Source organism: Salvelinus sp. IW2-2015, linkage group LG7 (assembly GCF_002910315.2).
Source record: "Salvelinus sp. IW2-2015 linkage group LG7, ASM291031v2, whole genome shotgun sequence".
Classification (NCBI taxonomy): Eukaryota; Metazoa; Chordata; class Actinopteri; order Salmoniformes; family Salmonidae; genus Salvelinus; species Salvelinus sp. IW2-2015.
The window spans coordinates 15,420,607-15,442,901 of NC_036847.1; the positions used below are offsets into that span (position 1 = coordinate 15,420,607).

A 22,295-nucleotide genomic window follows, 5' to 3' on the forward strand; every position below is an offset into this window, starting at 1 on the left:
GGGGGGCGGGGAAGGGGGGTTTGGTTGAACTGGGGAACGGACCTGTGTTGGAACATCCACAGCTTGTGCTAGTAAAAATGAAGACATAAGACACTGGACAATCAACACAACGAACCACAGCACAGCACATTAAGCCCAATGTCTACTGACCAGATTCTGTGCCCAATATCCTCACTCCCTCATACCTCTACCTGCCATTGCCAGTGAAACATTCTAAGTAGTTTTTTTCTTCACACTGGCCTTTTCAATGACAGACTCTTTAGTAACTGCCTAATCTAATGGAAGAGGACTACTGTGGATAATATGAGATACATTCCAAAAGAGGCATACAGTAAGTTGCTTTGGAAACTGTTCTGAATTGCCAAGCTAGTGCCATGGGAAGAGTAGCTTTTGGTCTGGGATAATAATTGTACAAAGTGCTGAAAAGTAACATTTAGGTGTGGACTGGATTTTATCTAGAAACGTATTGGCTTTACTACAAGTATTGTAAGATACAAGTAGTATACCATAACCTATTGGCCCCAAAGGAAAGCTTTGAGGCTCTGTTTTGTTGTGTTAGGGTTGGAGGTTCAATGCCAGTGCGTGATGAAGGAGGCAGTGTATGGACAAAAGAGACCAAATTCTGGAAGCACCAGAGGCCTAATTAAGTGACAAATTGAGGGGAGTGTTGGGGCTGGGCTGAGGCTGGGCCATCCCCCTCGTCTCTCAAATGCCATAGCGACAAAGCGCCTTTTTCTTTTTCTTAATTTTTTTGTTCTTGAAATTTGGGGCCAAATGGACCTTTGCTGATGGTGAGGCTCAGCTCAGAGTCCAGAGTTTTAAAGCTTGCCTTTGTGTTGCAGGATGTGAAGCCCTCTCCTCGTAGACGTTCCAACCCTACTGTAACTGTCCAGCTAATTATACTTAGATCCCCGTGTCAGTCTGCACCACTGTGAATCTGATCTGTCAGGATCTGAGGAATTCCCATCCAGAGCCCAGGGCCACTGCTGTCGTGGAAACAACTATTTTTACCCATATCAAGCATCCTAAATCTAATCGATCCGTCACGAGCAATAAGTCTAGTTGTAAAACAGCAAGCCATGTTTCATTAGATTACACTAAACCAATAGTTATGTTAGAGGATCTCTAAGTTGCGATAATCATTCTGTGTAGTAATCTTTCTGTTCCAGATTTTTTCCGTATTGCAAATGACAGCTTGATCAAAATGTGTAATGCAACACCAAGCACAACAGACAGGGGACACCAGTATTCATTGTTTTTTTTATTCTAGAAACAGAATGCTGTCTAAATACAACTTGTGTGGTTGTGAGTTCACTTCTGTAGGTCATTCGCAGTAGTTAATGGAGAAAATGCCTCTATGCTGCCTGTGTACCATTACCATACTAGAGGTTACTGTGTTGAATTCTGATTCCCAACCCAGGAGACCTTCATCCTTCATTCTGTTTARCCCACGGTCCCAGAGAGCCAGCAGCAGTAGGCTGTTTTGTAGGTTCTGATCAGCTGGTAAATGCCATTGCTCTGTGTTGACTCCCTCCATGACAGACAGTAGAAGCTCTGTGTGTTTCAGTGGTGGTACAGCGGCTTACTGTACACACTCCCATGCTCCCTCTCCATACTTCTCTACTAGGAGGAAATGCAGTCTGGGGGTCTTATACCTGAATATTATTTGAGTGCATTTACATGTGGTTCTGAGTTCGGCCCTATCCAATGATGAAGTATTTATTGTTTTGTCTTTATTTATTTCATATTTATTTACATTTGACACAAGAATGTGAACTCTTGTTTTGTACAGTTTTAGTGACTGAACACCTGAACACAGTTGGTGCGCTCTGTACTGTACTATAGGCCGAGTCTGCAACACTGCTGCAGGAGTCTTTTTGACGCCAATTCCTGCACAGGGCCGGGTTCATTTAGGATACATCATAGATTCAGTAAATAACAGAATTCCTTCACATCCATAACTGAAAAGTAAACCTTTGATCGCCACATCAAGTGTTTGGTGACAACAGTGAGGAATGCAGACTGACCAAAGGAGGCACAGAGAACAGTCAGATGATCACGCTCTTGTCTTTGTGTTGAATAATGCCGTAAGGTTTGACCCACATATTACAATATATGTTAACCATAGATTATATCACGTTTAAAAATTCAGCTACAAACATATCTTTAAAAGATTTTTAGTTTAATAGGATAAAGCCTCAAATTCCAATGTTCCCCATAACTAATGTTAGGATAATATGTATTTGTACTACTAAAGCCAGAGGTTTGCGGTAGTCCTGGTCCTGAATATAAATATTTCAGTATAACGAACAGTTATTTTATCCATTAATTCCTCGAAGATGAAATACAATTTATTGTTAATAAATGAAACCAATACTTTGGTCTATCAGTGTACAGGTGTTAGTCCTCTAGACACTGGCTGTGTGTTGTTTTTCATAGGGACCTTTAACACGGTTATGCTCTGTTTAGATCTAACCGAAATGGATCTGAAACAAACTCATTACGGTAGACTAATTAGGCTTGCTTATCAGCCCAGGAACAAAAGAGCCATTATTATATATTTTCATAACGCTGCACACATTTCATTAAATCCACACCAAGTGAGAGAGAGAGACCCATTTTTCTACATGGAAGATGCACATTGTAGATAAGCACCAAATCAATTTAGAATTTGGTCTTGGAACTCTGAGGGAAATACATTTTCAAATAAAACTGGAGCTCATTAGCATGTTAAGAGCTGCAGGAGGATAATTGAGGAGAATGGGTTTCAACATCCTGGTGTTATTTTGGGGCAGAGAAATTGGGTCAGTGTATCTGGATCTAGGTCTGGGGGGGATATCACCTTCCACCATATGTGAAAATGACTCAGTCAGAAATGACTGCCAACTTGCCAGAGCTACCCTGTCAGCATTGCAGGTGTATTACAGATATCAAAGCTCTGRTTGAGCCACTTTACAAAATTAAAGTTTATCATAAATCTGAAAGAGAACGTCTTGAATTTTGAKTTAGTACCTCTTGGTTAACGCCATCTCATAGGTTTTGAATCTGGTTGCAATCTACCCACATAAGTAAACAATTCAAATAGTAACTGCAATAAGGTATCAATTTTTGGGGGTGAAATCTGTAATCATATCCAAAGTAGTTTGGCTGCCTGCCATATGTAACCGGTGTGAAATGCCTAGCTAGTTAGCGGTGCGCGCTAGTAGCGTTTCAATCGGTGACGTCACTCGCTCTGAGACCTTGACGTGGCTCTTGTGGAGCGATAGGTAACAATAWTTCTTGGGAGGCAGTTGCCAATGTGTTCAGAGGGTCCCTGGTTCGAGCCCAGATTGAGGCAAAGAGAGGGACTGAAGCAACACTGTTACACATACATCATATGTAAACTAGTGAAGGGCCAGGTGATTGGGCGGTAGAACTCAGAGCCGCGGGCGTACGTCTGGTTTTGTAATGTTGTATAAACAGCAACATAAAAAAGCACCTGTAACATGTAAGGAAGAAAAGAGGGAGTGCAAACTTGTGATGTTTCTAAGTAGATACTGTAGAAGCTATGTCAGTTTTAGATCCATAACTACATTTCAGTCAGTGTTCTAGTAAAAAAAAGTTAAACATTTGTCTCAGATAAATTAATTATAATTTATTTGTTGATTTTGTCTGTTTATCCCAAATGTTTTAATCGATTTAACGTAACAAATTTCTTTACTGCTTCAAAGATATATGGAATTTATTAACTTTGTCTGGAGAGAAAGTAGCTTTGTGACTGACTGACGAATGGATGATTGCTCTGCCTAGTCCTTAATTCTATATAAATATATAAATATATTTTGTATAATTATTTGTTTAAAATGTTTCCTTTTAAATTATTGTTTTTTCTTTTTATATTTTATTTTGTTAGTTTGAAGGAGTTGTAGTAATGAGTCCTTTAAACGCTGGCTGCAATGAAGTGTTTTGTATATATTTGCACTTTTTTTTACTCAGTCAGAGGTTTTTAAAAGATTGGATTCTAACTTAATGTTGAAATGACAAGCATGGTGTTTTGTTTTGCTAATTAAAATATGTGGATGATGCTGTATGTTCTTGAATGTTTTATTCGTGTATGATCCTCAAGGATTATTTTCTCTGAACAACTCAATGTTTGAATTCAAATAAAGGCAAGTGTTTTAGTAAAAATTCKACAAAGATTATCCAAAGTGGACCACGTATATGAAATTCAGTGTCCTTACTTTGCTCCTTCAGTACTCAAAATACTGTTACAAAACTAACAGAGGAGATCAATTCACAGTCTAAGAAGTATACACTTGAAATAACCAGTGGTGCTGTGAGCATGTTCATGATAAAAATAGAATATGTATCACATCTTTTTAAAAGATTGCAAATCTATCCCACCTTTCAGATTATCATCTCTTTATCATGAAAGGGGGATATTGTGCTTTCTTCTCTGCCTTCCTGGATTAAAAGCAGGGCAGAGGATTTGGTAAACAGATCAGAGAGAAAAATGGGATTGCAGACCGTTTTATGTACAGGGATTTCCATATTCACATTTCATAAAAAACAGATGAATTAATCTGGGCCTGACACATAAAGATGGGCACTTGTGGTACAGGTATGCATGGAAAAAGTATCTAGGTGTGGAATATTTAGAAAAATAGTACCAGAATCCTCAACTTCATTAATTAGGACAGTAGATCAAAGATGTAGAACATCAAGCAGGATTGTAAATAAAGCTGAAAAACAGATCATTACAACCATATTCCCCCTAGAAGATGAATCAAAACAGTCAAGGTGGGATGTTATTCATATTAGTGGTTGTGAATTGATACACATTTTCTATTTTTGTTATAACAATCTTTAACAGTCTTTATTAGAGATGTGTATAAGGATGATGTTTGATGACATTGACTATCTTGGATTGACGGACCAATCYTAACATATTTCCTAGAACAATCTACAGTTTATATGGCAATTTCATATTTTTTTCTCSAAATCGTGGCATGCACAGTCAGTTATATATATGCACATTCCTCTACAAATCAATGGTGACTCGCCTTTTCACTGGCTGATATGTTTGAGAAAGGAAGAAACGGGGTCATGAATATTTATGTGTGTGAAGGTGCAACTTCTGAAGAGGGATAAATCGAGTGAGAGCGGAAGAGCTGCTCCTCCAGACAAAAGGGAAGGATTACAGAGAAAGAGGAAAACAGACGGCAAAAGGCAGGCTGCCTCTGGGGGTGTGGGGTTTATAAATAAGTAATGCATGCTGGGGGGTGCTCATTAGCAGAGCACTCTCAATACTAAGGGGAACAGAAATGTGTGGCTGCAAAAACACAAAATAACTGCACACACAAGCACAGCTTCTACCCCCATCTCCACAACATACACCTAAAGCACTGCTGCTACCCCATCACAATCACACTCCTAGCTGGGTGACTCCAGTACACTCTTCACCTCTTCTATAGTCTATCAAGCCACTGTGTAACTTCTTCAGTTAAAAGGAGACTCCAGCAGAGTGAGGAGGATATTGCTGTCTTATGCCACGGGCCACAAGCGCTGCCTCACAGAAGGTGGATGTTTTTATAATGATGATGTGTTTTAGCAGGTCTGTGTACACACTTTATAAATGTCAATTGTGTTTTCATCTTGAAATCAACTGAGGGGGAACATCGCCACATTCTTGACCTTTAGATATCATAATATGATCCAGATGTTGTATCCACAAAAATTGATTTTCTTAGGTATATTTAAGTCATTGTGAGACACTATTGTTAAATGGAGAGAGAGCTATCTCCAGGGGTCCACAGTAGGATGGGAAAAGACAAGGTACCACTCTCCCWGTAGGCAGTGTATGGACAGAAATATGCCTTGGATATCCAGGGATTACAAAGTCCAAAACACACAGCCCCTCATAGGTACTATTAAAGGTAGTTACTCTTACTATAGCAATAGATTCCCCCAGGACAGGCCCAAACCCTGCAGATACAGTCCTGACCAGGAAGAGCAGGCGTGACAGTTTAGCCAAGCRCAGCCAAAAGCTGTTTTCCAAAACACTGACTTATAAAGACAGTGGGAGAAAATAACTGAGGTGCAGTTTATAAAAAAATTATAATCTGTGAATAAAGTAAATGTGGAAGAACATGAAAGGCAGGTAATAACTGTGCTGAAAATGAAGTAGAATGAAACAAGAGGTCTTGAAGTAGTCTTGTATGCAGAATTCAGACCTCACTTCCAGCCTCTTACTGTCAGACAGCAGTCACATTCAAAAATCATAAACCTGGGTGTTTTATGAATAATTCAGAGGAATGGCTCTGCACAATTACAGAGGCCAAATCATTTATATCTCCTGTATAATCTCTGGATAGGTAAGAATATCTTCTGTCTATCCATCCAACTCAATTCATTCTCGGTGGAGCAGAGCTACTTTGTCCATGCAACCCATGGGGTTCTCAGGGGTTAGTTTTCTGGGAACACATTTTTCTAAATGGCCCTATGCTCTTGTGTCCGTTCCATTTATCCAGGAGCGAGTCTGAAGCCCCAGTTAGCTGTCAGGATGGATGGAGCCAGGGATTCTGGATGCATCTTTCTGTCATTGCGTGCCTAATTTAATCCCAATCCACAGGCGTGAGACTGCTTTAGAACCACTCTGGAAAATTAAAAAGTTGCCTTCTGCCTCCAATCACATTGTTTGACAGTCAGCCCGCAACATACCCACATACACTCAGAATATGTTGCATTTTATTGATCGGTGTTTAACTTTTTCCCTCTGCATTCCGCCCCATTGATTGTCTGATTAATGAGCATGGAGTCGTATGAGTGACATACAAAACAAGGGAAAAGACTTAAAACGGCAATGAGACTGGGTGTCTCATTTACTTAAAGTAGAGAAGAGACGTGTAAACAGCTTTGCCGAATCATGTTGCTGTTATGAATGAGGTTGCATCCAATTAGGTAATGGCCTTTTAAAAGACATATTAGTATTCTCAATCAATTTGGATAAAGGATGAGAATTGAATCGAAAACTTTTACAATTTCTTCTAAGCAGGTCTTCCATTTTACTTGATGATACACTACTCTACCATATATCACAGAATGGTGTTGGATGTAGAAGTGCAATATCATGCCAGTTGACTACCTTTTGCATAATTTACTGATATAGGGGTATAAACACAGCAAAAGCAAGGCCCTGCCAGAATATGAACTCAGGAGTATAGATGTAGGTCTTAATTTGATCAGCCTGTTGCAGGAGGGCTTTCCTACAATGCAGGAAATGTTCAACTTGTAGTGTATTTGAGGTTTAATGGCTTGTGAAGTTTGTAATTTCCACTTTGAAATTTCAGACTTGATTTTCCGTTACGAAAAATGTATCAACCCCTACAAAAATTGCCAATAATTATAATCCATATAATATTTTACATTTCCTGTATTTTCCTGCTGTATCAAACTGGCTCACATGAAGATCATACACCTGTAAGATAGACTGAATGGCCCAACCTCAAAACATTGGCAGAGAGAGTCTCCATAGGGAGAGCTTTCTATGGTTGGACTGAGATGAAGGAACACTTTTTTCAGGCATTGTGCTTTAAGGAATTCTGCTTCTTTTGAGAATCCTTATCATTCTCAAAGTTCTGGTTGGTGGAATCAATGAACCAGAGCTTGAAGGAGTAAATTGGCAAATTCATCACTGAAGGGCTTTTGAACTGAGTATCAATGCAAATACAGGTGCTGCTCAACTCAAGGTCCAGGAGAATCCCTACAGCTGGCTGTCAGCCACTAACTTAATGATTTCACTAACCAGAGAGTTTAGGAAATCTGAACCTATCCAGACTTGGGCCCATAGACCTACACTTTAATTGCTTTCACTCTGTAAGGACTGACAGAAGTTAGGTGCGACATCCAGGGATGAGCAGGAAGGATGGGTTGCAGAGGGATTATATGCCCATATTTTGTTATCACACAAAGCATTGACTTGACCCAGCCTGAAAGCCCATGTTATGTCAAGACTCAGAGAAGGTATACAAGGAGAATGGTACACAGGCCCCATTGTTGTGTCTGTATGAGGTAGGATAAAGAGGAGGTCATGACCAATCATCAGCTCCAGATCCTGATTGTGTAGTGATCATCAGCTCCAGATCCTGATTGTGTAGTGATCATCAGCTCCAGATCCTGATTGTGTAGTGATCATCAGCTCCAGATCCTGATTGTGTAGTGATCATCAGCTCCAGATCCTGATTGTGTAGTGATCATCAGCTCCAGATCCTGATTGTGTAGTGATCATCAGCTCCAGATCACTACATTGTGTCAACACATGGGAGGTGAGAGGACACAATAAGAGATATCATCTCTTATAGATACAGAAGCTGGTGAAACGTCCGTCAAGGCTTTGCTGAAGAGGATTTTAGAGCAGTTGCATGTGCTCGTATTTACACAATGCCACTGTGGACCTGTGTGTGCACTGCCAAGGTTATTTCACTCCTCTGATAGCTACAACAATGAGGTGATATTTCACACAAGAGTGAACAAAAACACAGCAATCATGTATTACAGAATAATTCAACAATGATTACCAGGCAGCTATGTGATCATAGCTGGTTTTACTCATTGCGGAAGTGATGATAAAAGAATTATGAGTAAATTATATACATTTGATGAGCATTGATTACTGAGATTACCATATTGTTATCTAGTTTTAAAAAATGGACTGGCAACCAGTCATGACTCATATGCCATCACTCATATCATTTTCAAAAGGCACTCAAAGCTATATTTCTGGCCAATGATGTAGCCTACATATTCTACCATAAAAACTACATGGCACCAGTGAAGAAAGTCTTTGAATCATTTATTGAAATGACTGGAAGTCACCAATTCTGCGCATATTTAATTCATAAATATATGACATCATATTTGTAAAGATGTGAAATGAGATACGAATAATGAATTGAAGGCAGCCATATTTAGTTTCCTCGTCAATATGCCAGACTAGCTGCCTTTTGTCCTCTACCTCCTTGTCTGACTGGACCAACCATTACAGCACATTACTCAAGGAAATGTCCACTTTCCTTATGTCCTTACTTTCACCCTTCACCAGATCCCAGCCTGATAGATTCTATGCCAGAATAAACAACAAACCGAGCACATCCTCGGTTAAAGTACACTTATGCCCTTGATCCTCCAATACTTGTCAAACTGTAAACTCCAAGAAGCATTGTTCAAAATACAAGGAAATATGGGGCTCAATGATAAACTCTTTGGCATTTTAATGCTGAATGATAAATAACACAGAGCCTTTTAATGCTCTGTTAACGTCTGTCTCAGAGCCACAGAATTGGTATTGAGATAACACTCATTCATCAATTAGGCTCTTTTCATAGAGCAGAGCAGAATAAATCATTAATCCCATCCCCTGACTTCATATATATACCCACAAGGCCCATTATCTCACGTTTTCCGCTATATTGACATGATTAGCAGCTCAATGCAGGTGACCTACAGCTACTTCTAAAGCCTTTTATCAACAGGAGCAATAGAAAAATGCTGTCGATATTCCTCAACAACTGAACCAAATCCTCCAGAATAATGAACTAATCAGAGAACATGGGGATTGTGACACATCAACAGCCTATCTCTCTCTCCTAGATTCCCCCACTGCGGCTTGTGCCAACTGCATTGCGTTATTGCGTAACATCCCGGCCAACCATCCTCCAGATGGAAGCTGCAGCAGAGCCAGACCTCCTGACTTGGGGAAGTGAGGGGAGAGGTGAGTCGGTGTTTGATGCTTGGCCTCTGTGATTTCCCTTCCTAGAGGACAGGACTAAAGTTATCCAGGCTAATTAACCAACAGGCTCAGCCCTCACATGCCCAGATTGGGATTCAAGAGCCAACAAGATGTTTGGTGTCACCTTTAAGATTAGCCTGCGCCCGCCTCAGAGTTAGCAGTGAGTTAATCGCCTGCACTCTTTGATGTCCCTCCCCTTTTCCTTCACAAACTTTCAGTAATAATTGAATCCATCAAAGGCTTCCCCTCATCTAATCCCTGGCTGTGGCAAATCCCCTGTTCACTCCTCTGCCTCTTTTTTAAACCGCACAGAAAAAATGAGGGGGTCTTAAATGAATGTGCTTAGCATTTCCATCAAGACATGACAGATCTTTGCAAATTATCCATTTGAATAGGTCATGGTTTCACATTTCTTCCAAGCAGGCTGCACGTTGCAGTTAGTAGCGCCCTCTTTCTCTCTTCTCATATTATATGTGGTTCATTTGTCATCTACACACTGATTTGAAAATGCAATTCATTCTGGTTCTCTTGAAAGCCCTAATACTCACTTAATTTGCCTGAATAGGGAAAATGTAAGTACAGTATGCATGACTATAGATTCTTGATTGTGTTTTGTTGCTCAGGCAGGATAAACTGGTTTTGAGTTTTCTAAGGGATTTAGGGGAAGAATATTCAAATGTACACTACCGTTCAAAAGTTTGGGGTCACTTAGAAATGTCCTTGTTTTTGAAAGAAAAGCGATTTTTTTGGCCATTAAAATAACATCAAATTGATCAGAAATACAGTGTAAACATTGTTAATGTTGTAAATGACTATTGTAGCTGGAAACGGCTGTTTCTTTTATGGAATATCTACATAGGCATATAGAGGCCCATTATCAGCAACCATCACTCCTGTGTTCCAATGGCACGTTGTGTTAGCTAATCCAAGTTTATCATTTTAAAAGGCTAATTGATAATTAGAAAACCCTTTTGCAATTATGTTAGCACAGATGAAAACTGTTGTTCTGATTAAAGAAGCAATAAAACTGGCCTTCTTTAGACTAGTTGAGTATCTGGAGCATCAGCATTTGTGGGTTCGATTACAGGCTCAAAATGGCCAGAAACAAATAACTTTATTCTGAAACTCGTCAGTCTATTCTTGTTCTGAGAAATGAAGGTTATTCCATGCGAGAAATTGCCAAGGAACTGAAGATCTCGTACAATGCTATGTGCTACTCCCTTCACAGAACAGCACAAACTGGCTCTAACCAGAATAGAAAGAGGAGTGGGAGGCCCCGGTGCACAACTGAGCAAGAGGACAAGTACATTAGAGTGTCTAGTTTGCGAAACAGACGTTTCACAAGTCCTCAACTGGCAGCGTCATTAAATAGTACCCACAAAACACCAGTTTCATCGTCAACAGTGATGAGGCGACTCCGGGATGCTGGCCTTCCAGGCAGAATTGCAAAGAAAAATACATCTCTCAGACTGGCCAATAAAAAGAAAAGATTAAGATGGGCAAAAGAATACAGACACTGGACAGAGGAACTCTGCCTACAAGTCCAGCATCCCGGAGTCGCCTCTTCACTGTTGATGATGAAACTGGTGTTTTGCAGGTACTATTTAATGAAGCTGCCAGTTGAGGACTTGTGAGGCGTCTGTTTCTCAAACTAGACACTCTAATGTACTTGTCATCTTGCTCAGTTGTGCACTGGGGCCTGCCACTCTTCTTTCTATTCTGGTTAGAGCCAGTTTACGCTGTTCTGTGAAGGGAGTAGTACACAGCGTTGTATGAGATCTTCAGTTTCCTGGTATTTTCTCGCATGGAATAGCCTTCATATCTTAAAACAAGAAAAGACAGATGAGTTTCAGAAGAAAGTTCTTTGTTTCTGGCCATTTTGAGCCTGTAATTGAACCCTCAAATGCTGATGCTCCACATACTCAACTAGTCTAAAGAAGGCCAGTTTTATTGTTTCTTTAATCAGAACAACAGTTTTCAGCTGTGCTAACATAATTGCAAAAGGGTGATAAAATGATAAACTTGGATTAGCTAACACAACGTGCCATTGGAACACAGGAGTGATAGTTGCTGATAATGGGCCTCTGTACGCCTATGTAGATATTCCATAAAAAATCAGCCGTTTCCAGCTACAATAGTCATTTACAGCATTAACAATGTCTACACTGTATTTCTGATCAATTTCATGTTATTTTAATGGCCCAAAAATGTGCTTTTCTTTCAAAAACAAGGCCATTTCTAAGTGACCCCAAACTTTTGAACGGTAGCGTATGTGAACACCAATAGCTACTGTTCTATGAATTCTTGTAATGGTGACCTTGGGGAACACACAAAGAGCATACAGACAGTACCATCTGTAGTGTGGGGGAACAAAACACCATTCAAAGTGCAAAGTTAGGCAAACTGTTGCACCATGGTCAACTTATGCATTATAGCTCAAAGATGTCTAACATGGTCACCGTACTACATTTTAAATCCAAATAAAAACTACAAAATAGCACATCACATAATATGTCCCTATGAATAAACTGAAAAATGACCCAATGCAACCATGCCTTAACAGAGAAATCTATCCACCCAATTTAAATCTACAAACTTATAAACAGATCAGAAAAAGCCATGTTTAAATCTGTAAAACAGTTTATGAAATGTATTGCATTTCGCATAGCCCATGATGGAAGCTTTAAACATATGGCATAACTACAATTATGAAATATAAGTGGCATTACTGGCATAGCGTTGACATAATAAGGGCATCAGTTGTTAAAACTGCTTATAAGTGCTTATAACCTCACTCTTAAATCCTTATTACACTTATGAGAGTGAAATCAACGCCCCGAACAGTACCTTAGAGTAATGTCTCTATAATAAGTCTAGAGGGCATTCATACAGCACACCACCCATCAAAGTCCTATTTATCTCCTCACTACACCAGTGTCATGCCCAGACACACTGGCTTGCTCTCTGAAATTACATTCCTAATCTCTCCCACTGCCATGCCATGGCCCAAAACCCTGACTAATTGGGATAAAATTGAATTCATCATCACCCTTGCCTGTCTGAAATCTGAGTCTGAAATATTAGATAATGATGTAGATTGCTCATGAATACCGGTTTAGCTAAATCAAACCTAATTTTAATACACTTTATCAATAATGGTCGTCGTTCCTGAGATAATGATGAACCACCTGTCTTTATCAGAGGCTTATTCTGTCTAATGTCCGGGGACTTGAGGGAACTTGGCCAAAATGTTGGCCAAAATGTTATGTACCCTGGTTCATCAAGAACAATCAGTTTTTGCTGATGAACGTGAAATCCAGACAAGGTGACAGATCAATATCAATACTGGCAGACTGTCTGTCTACAAAAAAACTTGTATCATTATGAAACAGCCCAGCGTTTCCAATCAAATACTCCACACTCCCCAGCCCCTTCCTTCTCTCTTGACTCAATGTCAACTGCCTTCCCTGGTCCCTTAAAGCTGATTTTTACACCACGGCAAGATTTCCATAATCGCTTTATCCATGTGATGTGATCGGCCTCTCACACAAAGAGGAAGACATTAGCCTCAATTTGAACTGCCACGGATTTGCCAAACAGAGGGTTCTGTTTGCCACTGATAAGGGAGGAAAGGTTTGGCAGGACTCTGACTGAAGGGTTGGGAAGAGTGGTGAAATGCCAAGCAAGACAACCAACTTGCGTTTTCTATTGGCAATCAATAGTTCTTCTGAAGGATCAGTCTGTTTTGATAAATTATTTTGAGAGTTTGGATATTTCCTCATGGAAAAATCTGTCTATGAAATTCAGTAATTTGATCTAGCATTCCAACAGGATCCAATAGGTTGTGTGTGCAATAAACACACACAGACAAGTTTAGACAACCTAATGAGATACATGTGTGAGTGCAAGCAGACATATTGGATGTGAAATCAAACACATGTTCTAAAACACTGAGCTACTGTAAATAACCAATTTGTCCTTCCAGTAGGCTGATAAAGAAACAGATCCTGTCGACTCACTGTTACTGTACCAGAACTCACAAGAGACCACCTGGACGAGAGATCTGTAGAAAAACAACTTGGTGTCAGTCTAGATTTTTTTGTGGGACAATTACACACATACAGAGTACTGTTTTCACATGGTAAAAAGCAATAATGGATGCTTCTGCTGTCTCCGTAACGTCCCAAACATCTGGCCACAGAAGTGGGCAGTGAAGCGCTGGAGAGAAAGAGGAGGGGCTGCATGTCTGAAAAGGCTGCCTGGCTGTCGGCTGCAGCAGTGTGGAGAGGAGAGGAGGCTGGGAGGTGGAACCAGCCCGGGAGACGGACGCCTGACAGGTGTTTGGGCTCTTACCTGACCCAAGCCACATTGGGCATTGTCATCAAACGTCAAGAACAAACAAAAACGTGGACATTTTAATGATTAGGCCTCTGCATTTTGGGGGAGGGAATTACCCGTCTTAATTAAAATGAGTTATACCAGATGGGAGGCAGATTGCATTATGGAAATGAGCCAAATTAGCTGTAAACACAGTTCTGGTAACAGTGTGGAACTTACAATAGCTAACATGTATCCATGTGTGTGTGCCAGAGAGGACATCTCCATCTCGAGGTATCTGTGACACCATTAGGGTCATTTGCATATTTTAAAATGATTACACAGTAGGCTTTTGAACACTATGCTTTCGATGAAAAAACACATATGGGTGTTAGTATGTTAGTAGGAACATAGACTTGTGTTGGGTCTCAAATAGTGCAGCCTACACACACACACACACACACACACACACACACACCACACACACACACACACACACACACACACACACACACACACACACACCACACACACACACACACACACACACACACACACACACAGGCATGACCTCACACCTATTCCATGCAGGCTGGATGATGTGTTGAGGTGCTACCCGTCTGGCTTCTCCCTTGTTAGCAGCACTATAATCCAGGTCACCCTGTGTTCCCAAGGACCTGCCATCCCAGATCTCCATCATTCCCATGTCAGTTGATTAAAAACCTCCTCCATGAGTTATTTATTCACTGCATTAGCCATGGCTCTCATACAGAAGTGTGTGCACATTTAAAATAATCTTTCCGACAGTTACTCTGTTATTGGTCAGCGAGACATCAGCGGTACCCAATCAGGGTTCTACCTCAATTTCTCTGCCTTGGAACATCTTGACAACACAGTAAAGTGCCCTTTACAGCCCATTTAAAATTGTTTAATATATAATTGCTTTGGTGCACACTAAATAGCTTCCACATGAGTGCTCCTAACCAGGATTTCATAGGGTGATGGAAAGGCAAGAGCTGCTTTATTGCTTTATGCCCATTGATGTTTTATATGGGCAACACCAGACAGACCAGAGAGGAGTGAGCTTTACACAGCCTTATATTTGTGCCTTTAAAGTGGAATTTCACCCTGGGGGAATCTGGGCTTGTTGTCATCATATCTGAGGCATTTCTAGGACAGTGAGCTGTGTTTCACACGTAATTGCCCAGGAGGAAGGCAGGTCAGGGCTTTGCGTGCTGAATGATACACCCTATGACGTCTTCCGGTGTATTGATGGGGGGGGGGGGGGGGGGGGGGATATTGATATAGCCCTGCTTTGTGGCAATTTGCGAAGGCTCTATGTTATACTGATCACTCTATACGTTTTCGTGGGTGTAGATATGGTTGTCCTTGTTCGATAGAGCCATTAGATGTTTTTTTTAAAGGAGGCAGACACTAACAATCCTTTGGGCAAAACTGAAAGAACTGACCAGACACAATCAGCACGAATTCGACGATGGAGCATCTATTAGCTACATGGAGACATTCAACCACACATATTTCAACCGGAATAGAGAGAAGAGAATTCGAAACAAAGAGTTGGATTCAGATAACGTTAGAAGCTCAGCTACAGCCGACGTGTCACGCCCTGACCTTAGAGATCCTTATTATTCTCTATGTTTGGTTAGGTCAGGGTGTGACTCGGGTGGGAAAGTCTATGTTTTCTATTTCTCTTGTTTTTGGCCGGTGGTGTTTCCCAATCAGAGGCAGCTGTCTATCGTTGACTCTGATTGGGGATCATATATAAGTTGTCATTTTCCTTTTGAGTTTTGTGGGATCTTGTTTTCTGTTTAGTGTCTGTGCCTGACAGAACTGTGCGCTTTCGTTTTACTTTGGTTATTTTTGTTTGAGTGTTTTTTGAAAATAAATCATGAACACTTTCCACGCTGTGCTTTGGTCCACTCCTTTCGACGAGAGCCGTTATATGACGCCAGCATCAAGAGGGCAGATGACAAATACGGTGCTAGCTGAGTTATTTTTCCTGGATGCTACCTAGCTAGTTAGCTAACTTAATTTATCTACTGAAACCCATATTGTGTATTGCTGGCTAACATACACTATATGACCATAAGTATTTAGACACCTGCTCATAACATCTCATTCCAAAATCATGGGCATTAGGATTTGGTCCTCCTTCGCTGCTATAACAGCCTCCACTCTTCTGGGAAGGCTTTACACTAGATGTTGGAACATTGCTGCGGGGACTTGCTTCCATTCAGCCACAAGAGCATTAGTGAGGTCGGCACTGATGTTGGGTGATTAGGCCTGGCTCGCAGTTGGCGTTCCAATTCATCTCAAATGTGTTCGATGGGGTTGAGGTCAGGGCTCTGTGCAGGCCAGTCAAGTTCTTCTACACGGGTCTCGACAAACCACTTTTGTAAGACCTCGCTTTGTGCACGGGGCACTTGTCATGTTGAAACAAGAAAGGTCCTTCCCCAAACTGTTGCGACAAAATAACAATATACAGGGGGTACCGGACCGAGTCAGTGTGTGGGGTACAGGTTAGTTGAGGTAATTTGTACATGTAGATAGGGGTGAAGTGACTATGCATAGATATAAACAGCGAGTAGCAGCAGTATACAAAACAAATGGGTGGGTGGGGGGGGGGGGGGGGGGGGGGGGGGGGGGGGGGGGGGGGGGGGGGGGGGGGGGGGGGGGGGGGGGGGGGGGGGGTCAATGTAACAGAACTGTATTCCTCTCGAGGGATTAGACATTATGCTGGATCTCAAGCAGATGACTCATGAGGAGCTGAATGGCAGTTTGATCATGACAACACTCCTCCCGCAGCTTTACAAGTATTCTCTGAACATACTGTATGTTTCTTTGTGAATGGCAATTTCATAATGACCACCTCTCCCATCATCTGCTGATCACCAGTTCTCTTAGCTACAGATTGTTACACCAGATAATGTGATTTAACCAAAGATTTTTGATATCCATTAGTGGACATTACAAGATAGGTACTGTTTGGTGAAGTACAGAGAATATTGGACCAACCTTAGCGGTGCTGTCTTCGTCCTTGAAACAGGAGTCTCATAAAATGTCTGTTACCAGTTGCAGGGGGTCAGTTTGGATTTAGAAAATGCTCCGTTATTAAAATAAWWRWTTTTTTTGCTCCATAAAGTAATCCAACAATATGTACACCGCCATCGTTTCAAGTCTTCTCACTCATTGATCGAGACAGGTCGCTGTCATCATGACATGCAGCACTTTGGGGTGGACACCCACCTCTCAATCAATGAGAGAAGATTTGAAATAGACAAGATGACGGCAAAAATCTTTGGGCAAATCACATTATCTGGTGTAACAATCTGTAACTACAGTTCTCTGCACTTGTTTGTCTCTACACCTGAGACACACTCGGACATACTCAACTGTACTACACTGGTTTTTGTAGGTTACTTTTACCATATAGCCGTGTTGAATACCCAGTTCTCTTGAGTTAGCATTAAATAGTGTACACTCTCCTTTATTTCAGATTTGGATAAATAAACAAACATTCTTTGGATATCTGAATGTCTAGCATATGTTTGATGCTACAGAGCCCTGTCCAGCTTATATAAATATCTTCTGTGAATCCATAAGATCAGAAATATTTCGAAGATTGATAGAAAATATCCATATTTATTTTATGGTGGTTCTACATCAGGGCTCTCCAACCCTGTTCCTAGAGAGCTACCTTCCTGTAGGTTTTCACTCCAACCCTAATATAGCCCACCTGATTCTAATAATTAGCTGGTTGATAAACAGAACCAGGTTAGTTACAACTGGGGCTGATGCGAAAACTTACAGGAGGGTTGAACTCCAGGAACTATGATTGGAGACCCCTGTTCTACATGGTCTTATGCTGAGCCACACTGGCTGTGTTTACACAGGCAGCCCAATTCTGATATTTTTTCCATTAATTGGTCTTAAACACATCAAATCTTTTTCAGAACTGATCTGATTGGCCAAAAGACCAATTAGTGAAAAATATATCAGAATTGCGCTGCCTGTGTAAACGCAGCCATTAACCGGCTTCGGTGCACTGGCAATGGTGGGCTGGGGAAGCTGAGATTCTTTGTGCTTATGGCGATGGGCTTGTCCTGTCTGCAGTGAAGGGCCAGCTGGAAAAGACTCTGCCCGAAAGTGCCATAGGGCTTCTTATCCACCAACTGTTTGGTCCTCTTGCAGAAGATTTACTGGTACTGCACATCTCGACCAGCCAAACCCTCCCCTAACTCTGACGACGCTGGGCCAATTGTGCGTCGCCCATTCACGGCTGGCACGGGTCTCGAACCAGCATCTGTAGAAACGCAGTTTACACTGCGACTCAGTGTCTTAGACCGCTGCGCCACTCGGGAAGTTCCAGCAACAAAGTTTTTAATACTTATCAATTGCCTTGCACAAAGTATCAAAATACTAAAATACTACACAGGACTCCTAAAGAATTTCATATAAATGTTAATTGTATTTTTTGATCACAGAAACAATGAGAAAATATGGAAAAATAAATAATGAAATGTTAATTATATAAAGCAGCCCGTGTAATCATCTGCCAGAGAGTAGCCCCAATCGGCCCGAACCCCAAGTAATACATTTGGGCCAGATAACTCTCACCAGAATCGGCCCGAGCCCAAAGTTATATATACATTTGGGCCAGATAACTCTCACCGGAATCGGCCCAAACTCAATCCCCGCATCCTAGCCATAAGTAATACTGCCAAAGGTGGCCCAGACTCGGGCCACATGATGTCGGCCGAGTCTAACTCTCAGCCGAGTGCCCCGACTCTCAGCCGGAATAGGCCCAGATCCACTGTGCTAGCTGGGGAAGAGTCAATACGGAACATTTCAAGAACTTTGGAAGTTTCTTCAAGTGCACTTGCAAAAACCATCAAGCACTATGAAGAAACTGGCTCTCATGAGGACCGCCACAGGAATGGAAAACCCAGAGTTGCCTCTGCTGCAGAGGATAAGTTCATTAGAGTTACCAGCCTCAGAAATTGCAGCCCAAATAAATGCTTCACAGAGTTCAAGTAACAGACACAAATCAACATCAACTGTTCAGAGGAGACTGTGTGAATCAAGCCTTCATGGTCAGAATTGCTGCAAAGAAACCACTACTAAAGGACACCAATAAGAAGAAGAGACTTGCTTGGGCCAAGAAACACGAGCAATGGCCATTAGACCGGTGGAAATCTGTCCTTTGGTCTGGAGTCCAAATTGGAGATTTTTGGTACCAACCGCCATGTCTTTGTGAGACGCGGTGTGGGTGAATGGATAATCTCTGCATGTGTATTTCCCACTGTAAAGCATGGAGGAGGTGTTATGGTGTGGGGGTGCTTTGCTGGTGACACTATCTGTGATTTATTTAGAATTCAAGGCACACTTAACCAACATGGCTACCACAGCATTCTGCAGCGATACGCCATCCCATCTGGTTTGGGCTTAGTGGGACTATCATTTGTTTTTCAACAGGACAATGACCCAACACACCTCCAGGCTCTGTAAGGGCTATTTTACCAATAAGGGGAGTAATGGAGTGCTGCATCAGATGACCTGGCCTCCATAATCCCCTGACCTCAACCAAATTGAGATGGTTTGGAATGAGTCGGACCGCAGAGTGAAGGAAAAGCAGCCAACAAGTGCTCAGCATATGTGGGAACTCCTTCAAGACTGTTGGAAAAGCATTCCAGGTGAAGCTGGTTGAGAGAAAGCCAAGAGTGTGCAAAGCTGTCATCAAGGCAAAGGGTGGCTATTTGAAGAATCTGAAATATAAAATATTCTTAGGTACTACATGATTCCAAATGTGTTATTTCATAGTTTTGATGTCTCACTATTATTCTACAATGTAGAAAATAGTACAAATAAAGAAAAACCGCTGAATGAGTAGGTGTTCTAAAACTTTTGATCGGCAGTGTGTGCATATATATATATATGAGTAGGTGTTCTAAAAGTAAAAGCAATGAGTAGGTGTTCTAAAACCTTTGACCGGTAGTGTGTATAATGAATATGTATATAATGAATAATATATATATGTATACACACTACCGGTCAAAAGTTTTAGAACACCTACTCTGTAACGGCAGCCTTCCCTCTCTTCACTAGAAGAGGGGGTGTAATAGGGATCAGATCAATACGCAGCGTAGCCAGTGCTCAACATGTTTAATACGAACGATAAATGTGAACACTTAACAAATACAAAATAATAAATGTGGCAAACCGATACAGTCCTAGCTGGTGCATAGAAAACACAAAGACAGGAAACAACAACCCACAAAATCCCAACACAAAACAAGCCACCTATATATGATTCGTCAATCAGGGACAACGATTGACAGCTGCCTTCTGATTGAGAACCATTACCCTGAGGCCGAACACAGAAAACAGAACAAACTAGACACACAAACATAGAATGCCCACTCCAAGCTCACGTCCTGACCAACCACTAAAAACAAGCAAAAACACACAAGAACATTTGGTCAGAAACGTGACAGTACCCCCTCCTGAGGTGCGGACTCCAACGCACCCCCTAAAACTCAAGGGGAGGTCTGGAGTGGGCCATCTGTTCCGCTCTGGTGCGGCTCCGGCGCAGGCTACGAGGCCATCACTCCACCATTGGTCTTTCCCCCTCTTCTCTTAGCGTTCCTTGAGGTGGCGACCTTCGCCCGCCACCTATGGCCAATAGCTAGGAAATCCTCACCAGGTCCCCCATACGTTAAACTTGAGGAGACAGCTCAGGACAGAGAGGGTATAGCTCAGGACAGAGAGGTAGCTCAGGAACAGAGACGGCAGCTCCGGACAGAGAGGCATCTTCAAGGGGAGCTCAGGTAATGGCAGTCGCTGGACTCGGAGAAGGAGCTCCGGCTAGGAGCCCCCCTCTCAAATCCGCTGAGCCCAGGCTCGACTTGACTTACCGTATGAGGCATCAGTGCTAGTCTCCGGTTGAGGCAAGCTCAGCCATGAGGGGCAGCTAGCATGACGTAGGGCCGTGTCTCATGGACTGAGCGGCAGCGCTTCATGACTGGCGGGGCGGCTCATGACTGGGGGTTCTCAGTGTGTGCGCGGCCCCTCTGGGCGGAGCTTCGTGGCGTGCTCCTGACTGGCGCGGTGCTCGAGAGATAGGCGCTGGGCAGAGATCAACGTCTCAAGATGGCGCTGGGCAGACGGACGGCTCAGATGCCGCGGGCAGACGGACGGCTCAGATGGCGCTGGCTAGAGCCAGCTAGGTGCGAGACGGCTGCAGATGGCGCGGGTCAGACGGCACGGTCAGATGGCGCTGAGGCATACGGACACGGCTCAGATGCGCCTGGGCAGAACGTACGCTCTCTCAGATGGCGCTGGGCAGACGGACGGCTCAGATGGCCCTGTGGTGCACACGGACGGCCTCAGATGGCGCTGGGCAGAACGGACGCTTCAATGGCGCTGGGCAGTGAGGGACGCTCAGGACGGCGGCTGGCAGCGATCTGGACGCTCACCCCGGCGTCGGGCAAGGCAGGGCAGCTCAGACGGCGTGGGCAGGCAGGCAGCTCAGACGGCGGCTCCGGCCGAGGCAGGCAGTCATTCAGACGGCAGACTGGGCAGGCAGGCAGCTCAGACGTAGGCGACTGGGCAGCGCCGGCCAGTCGACCGACGGCGCTGGACAGTTACGGCCGACTCGACACTGCTGAGGCGCACAAGTAGGCCTGGTTCGTTTTTTTGCAAATTGGGGGGTACCGCACTGGAGGTACTAGGCTGGCAGACACGGCTACCATAAGGAGAGTGCGTGAGTAGGAAAACAGGTTCGTGATGGTCACGCAACTATGGAAAGCCTGGTGCGATGTGTATGGCACTGTTGGTACTGGTCTTGGGGCGGTGAAGGTGCGCCGGATAACCCGTACCGTGAAGGCGTTACAGGAGTTTTCTTAAGTCCCACGAAGACCTGCCAACCCTTTCATCCTGGTTTAATGCTCCCCCAGGTAGCCCAGAGGCCAGAGTACCCACGCGTGAGGTGGAATAGCCGCACTCGGCTGTGGCTGGGCGAAGCGTGACACCATACGTAAGCTGGTGCCATGTACACCGGCCCGAGGAGACGGCACTGGAGACCAGATGTGTGGAGCCGCTTCATGGCACCTGGCTCGAGCCCACTGACCCGGCCGATACGTGGAGCTGGAATGCTACCGACCGCGGCTAAAGCACACTACAGGAGACTCCG

The 22,295-nt window shown here is 42.9% G+C and overlaps 1 protein-coding gene across 1 annotated transcript in view; it reads left to right on the forward strand.

Moving 5' to 3' along the window:
* The window catches only part of LOC111966931 (plexin A3-like), a 143,128-nt gene extending 122,193 nt beyond the window's left edge, over nt 1–20,935 (forward strand). The window contains 1 exon segment of the mRNA XM_070444325.1: nt 20,745–20,935. Coding sequence (XP_070300426.1) covers nt 20,745–20,935 — 191 coding nt within the window.
* The last annotated feature ends 1,360 nt before the right edge of the window (nt 20,936–22,295 follow it).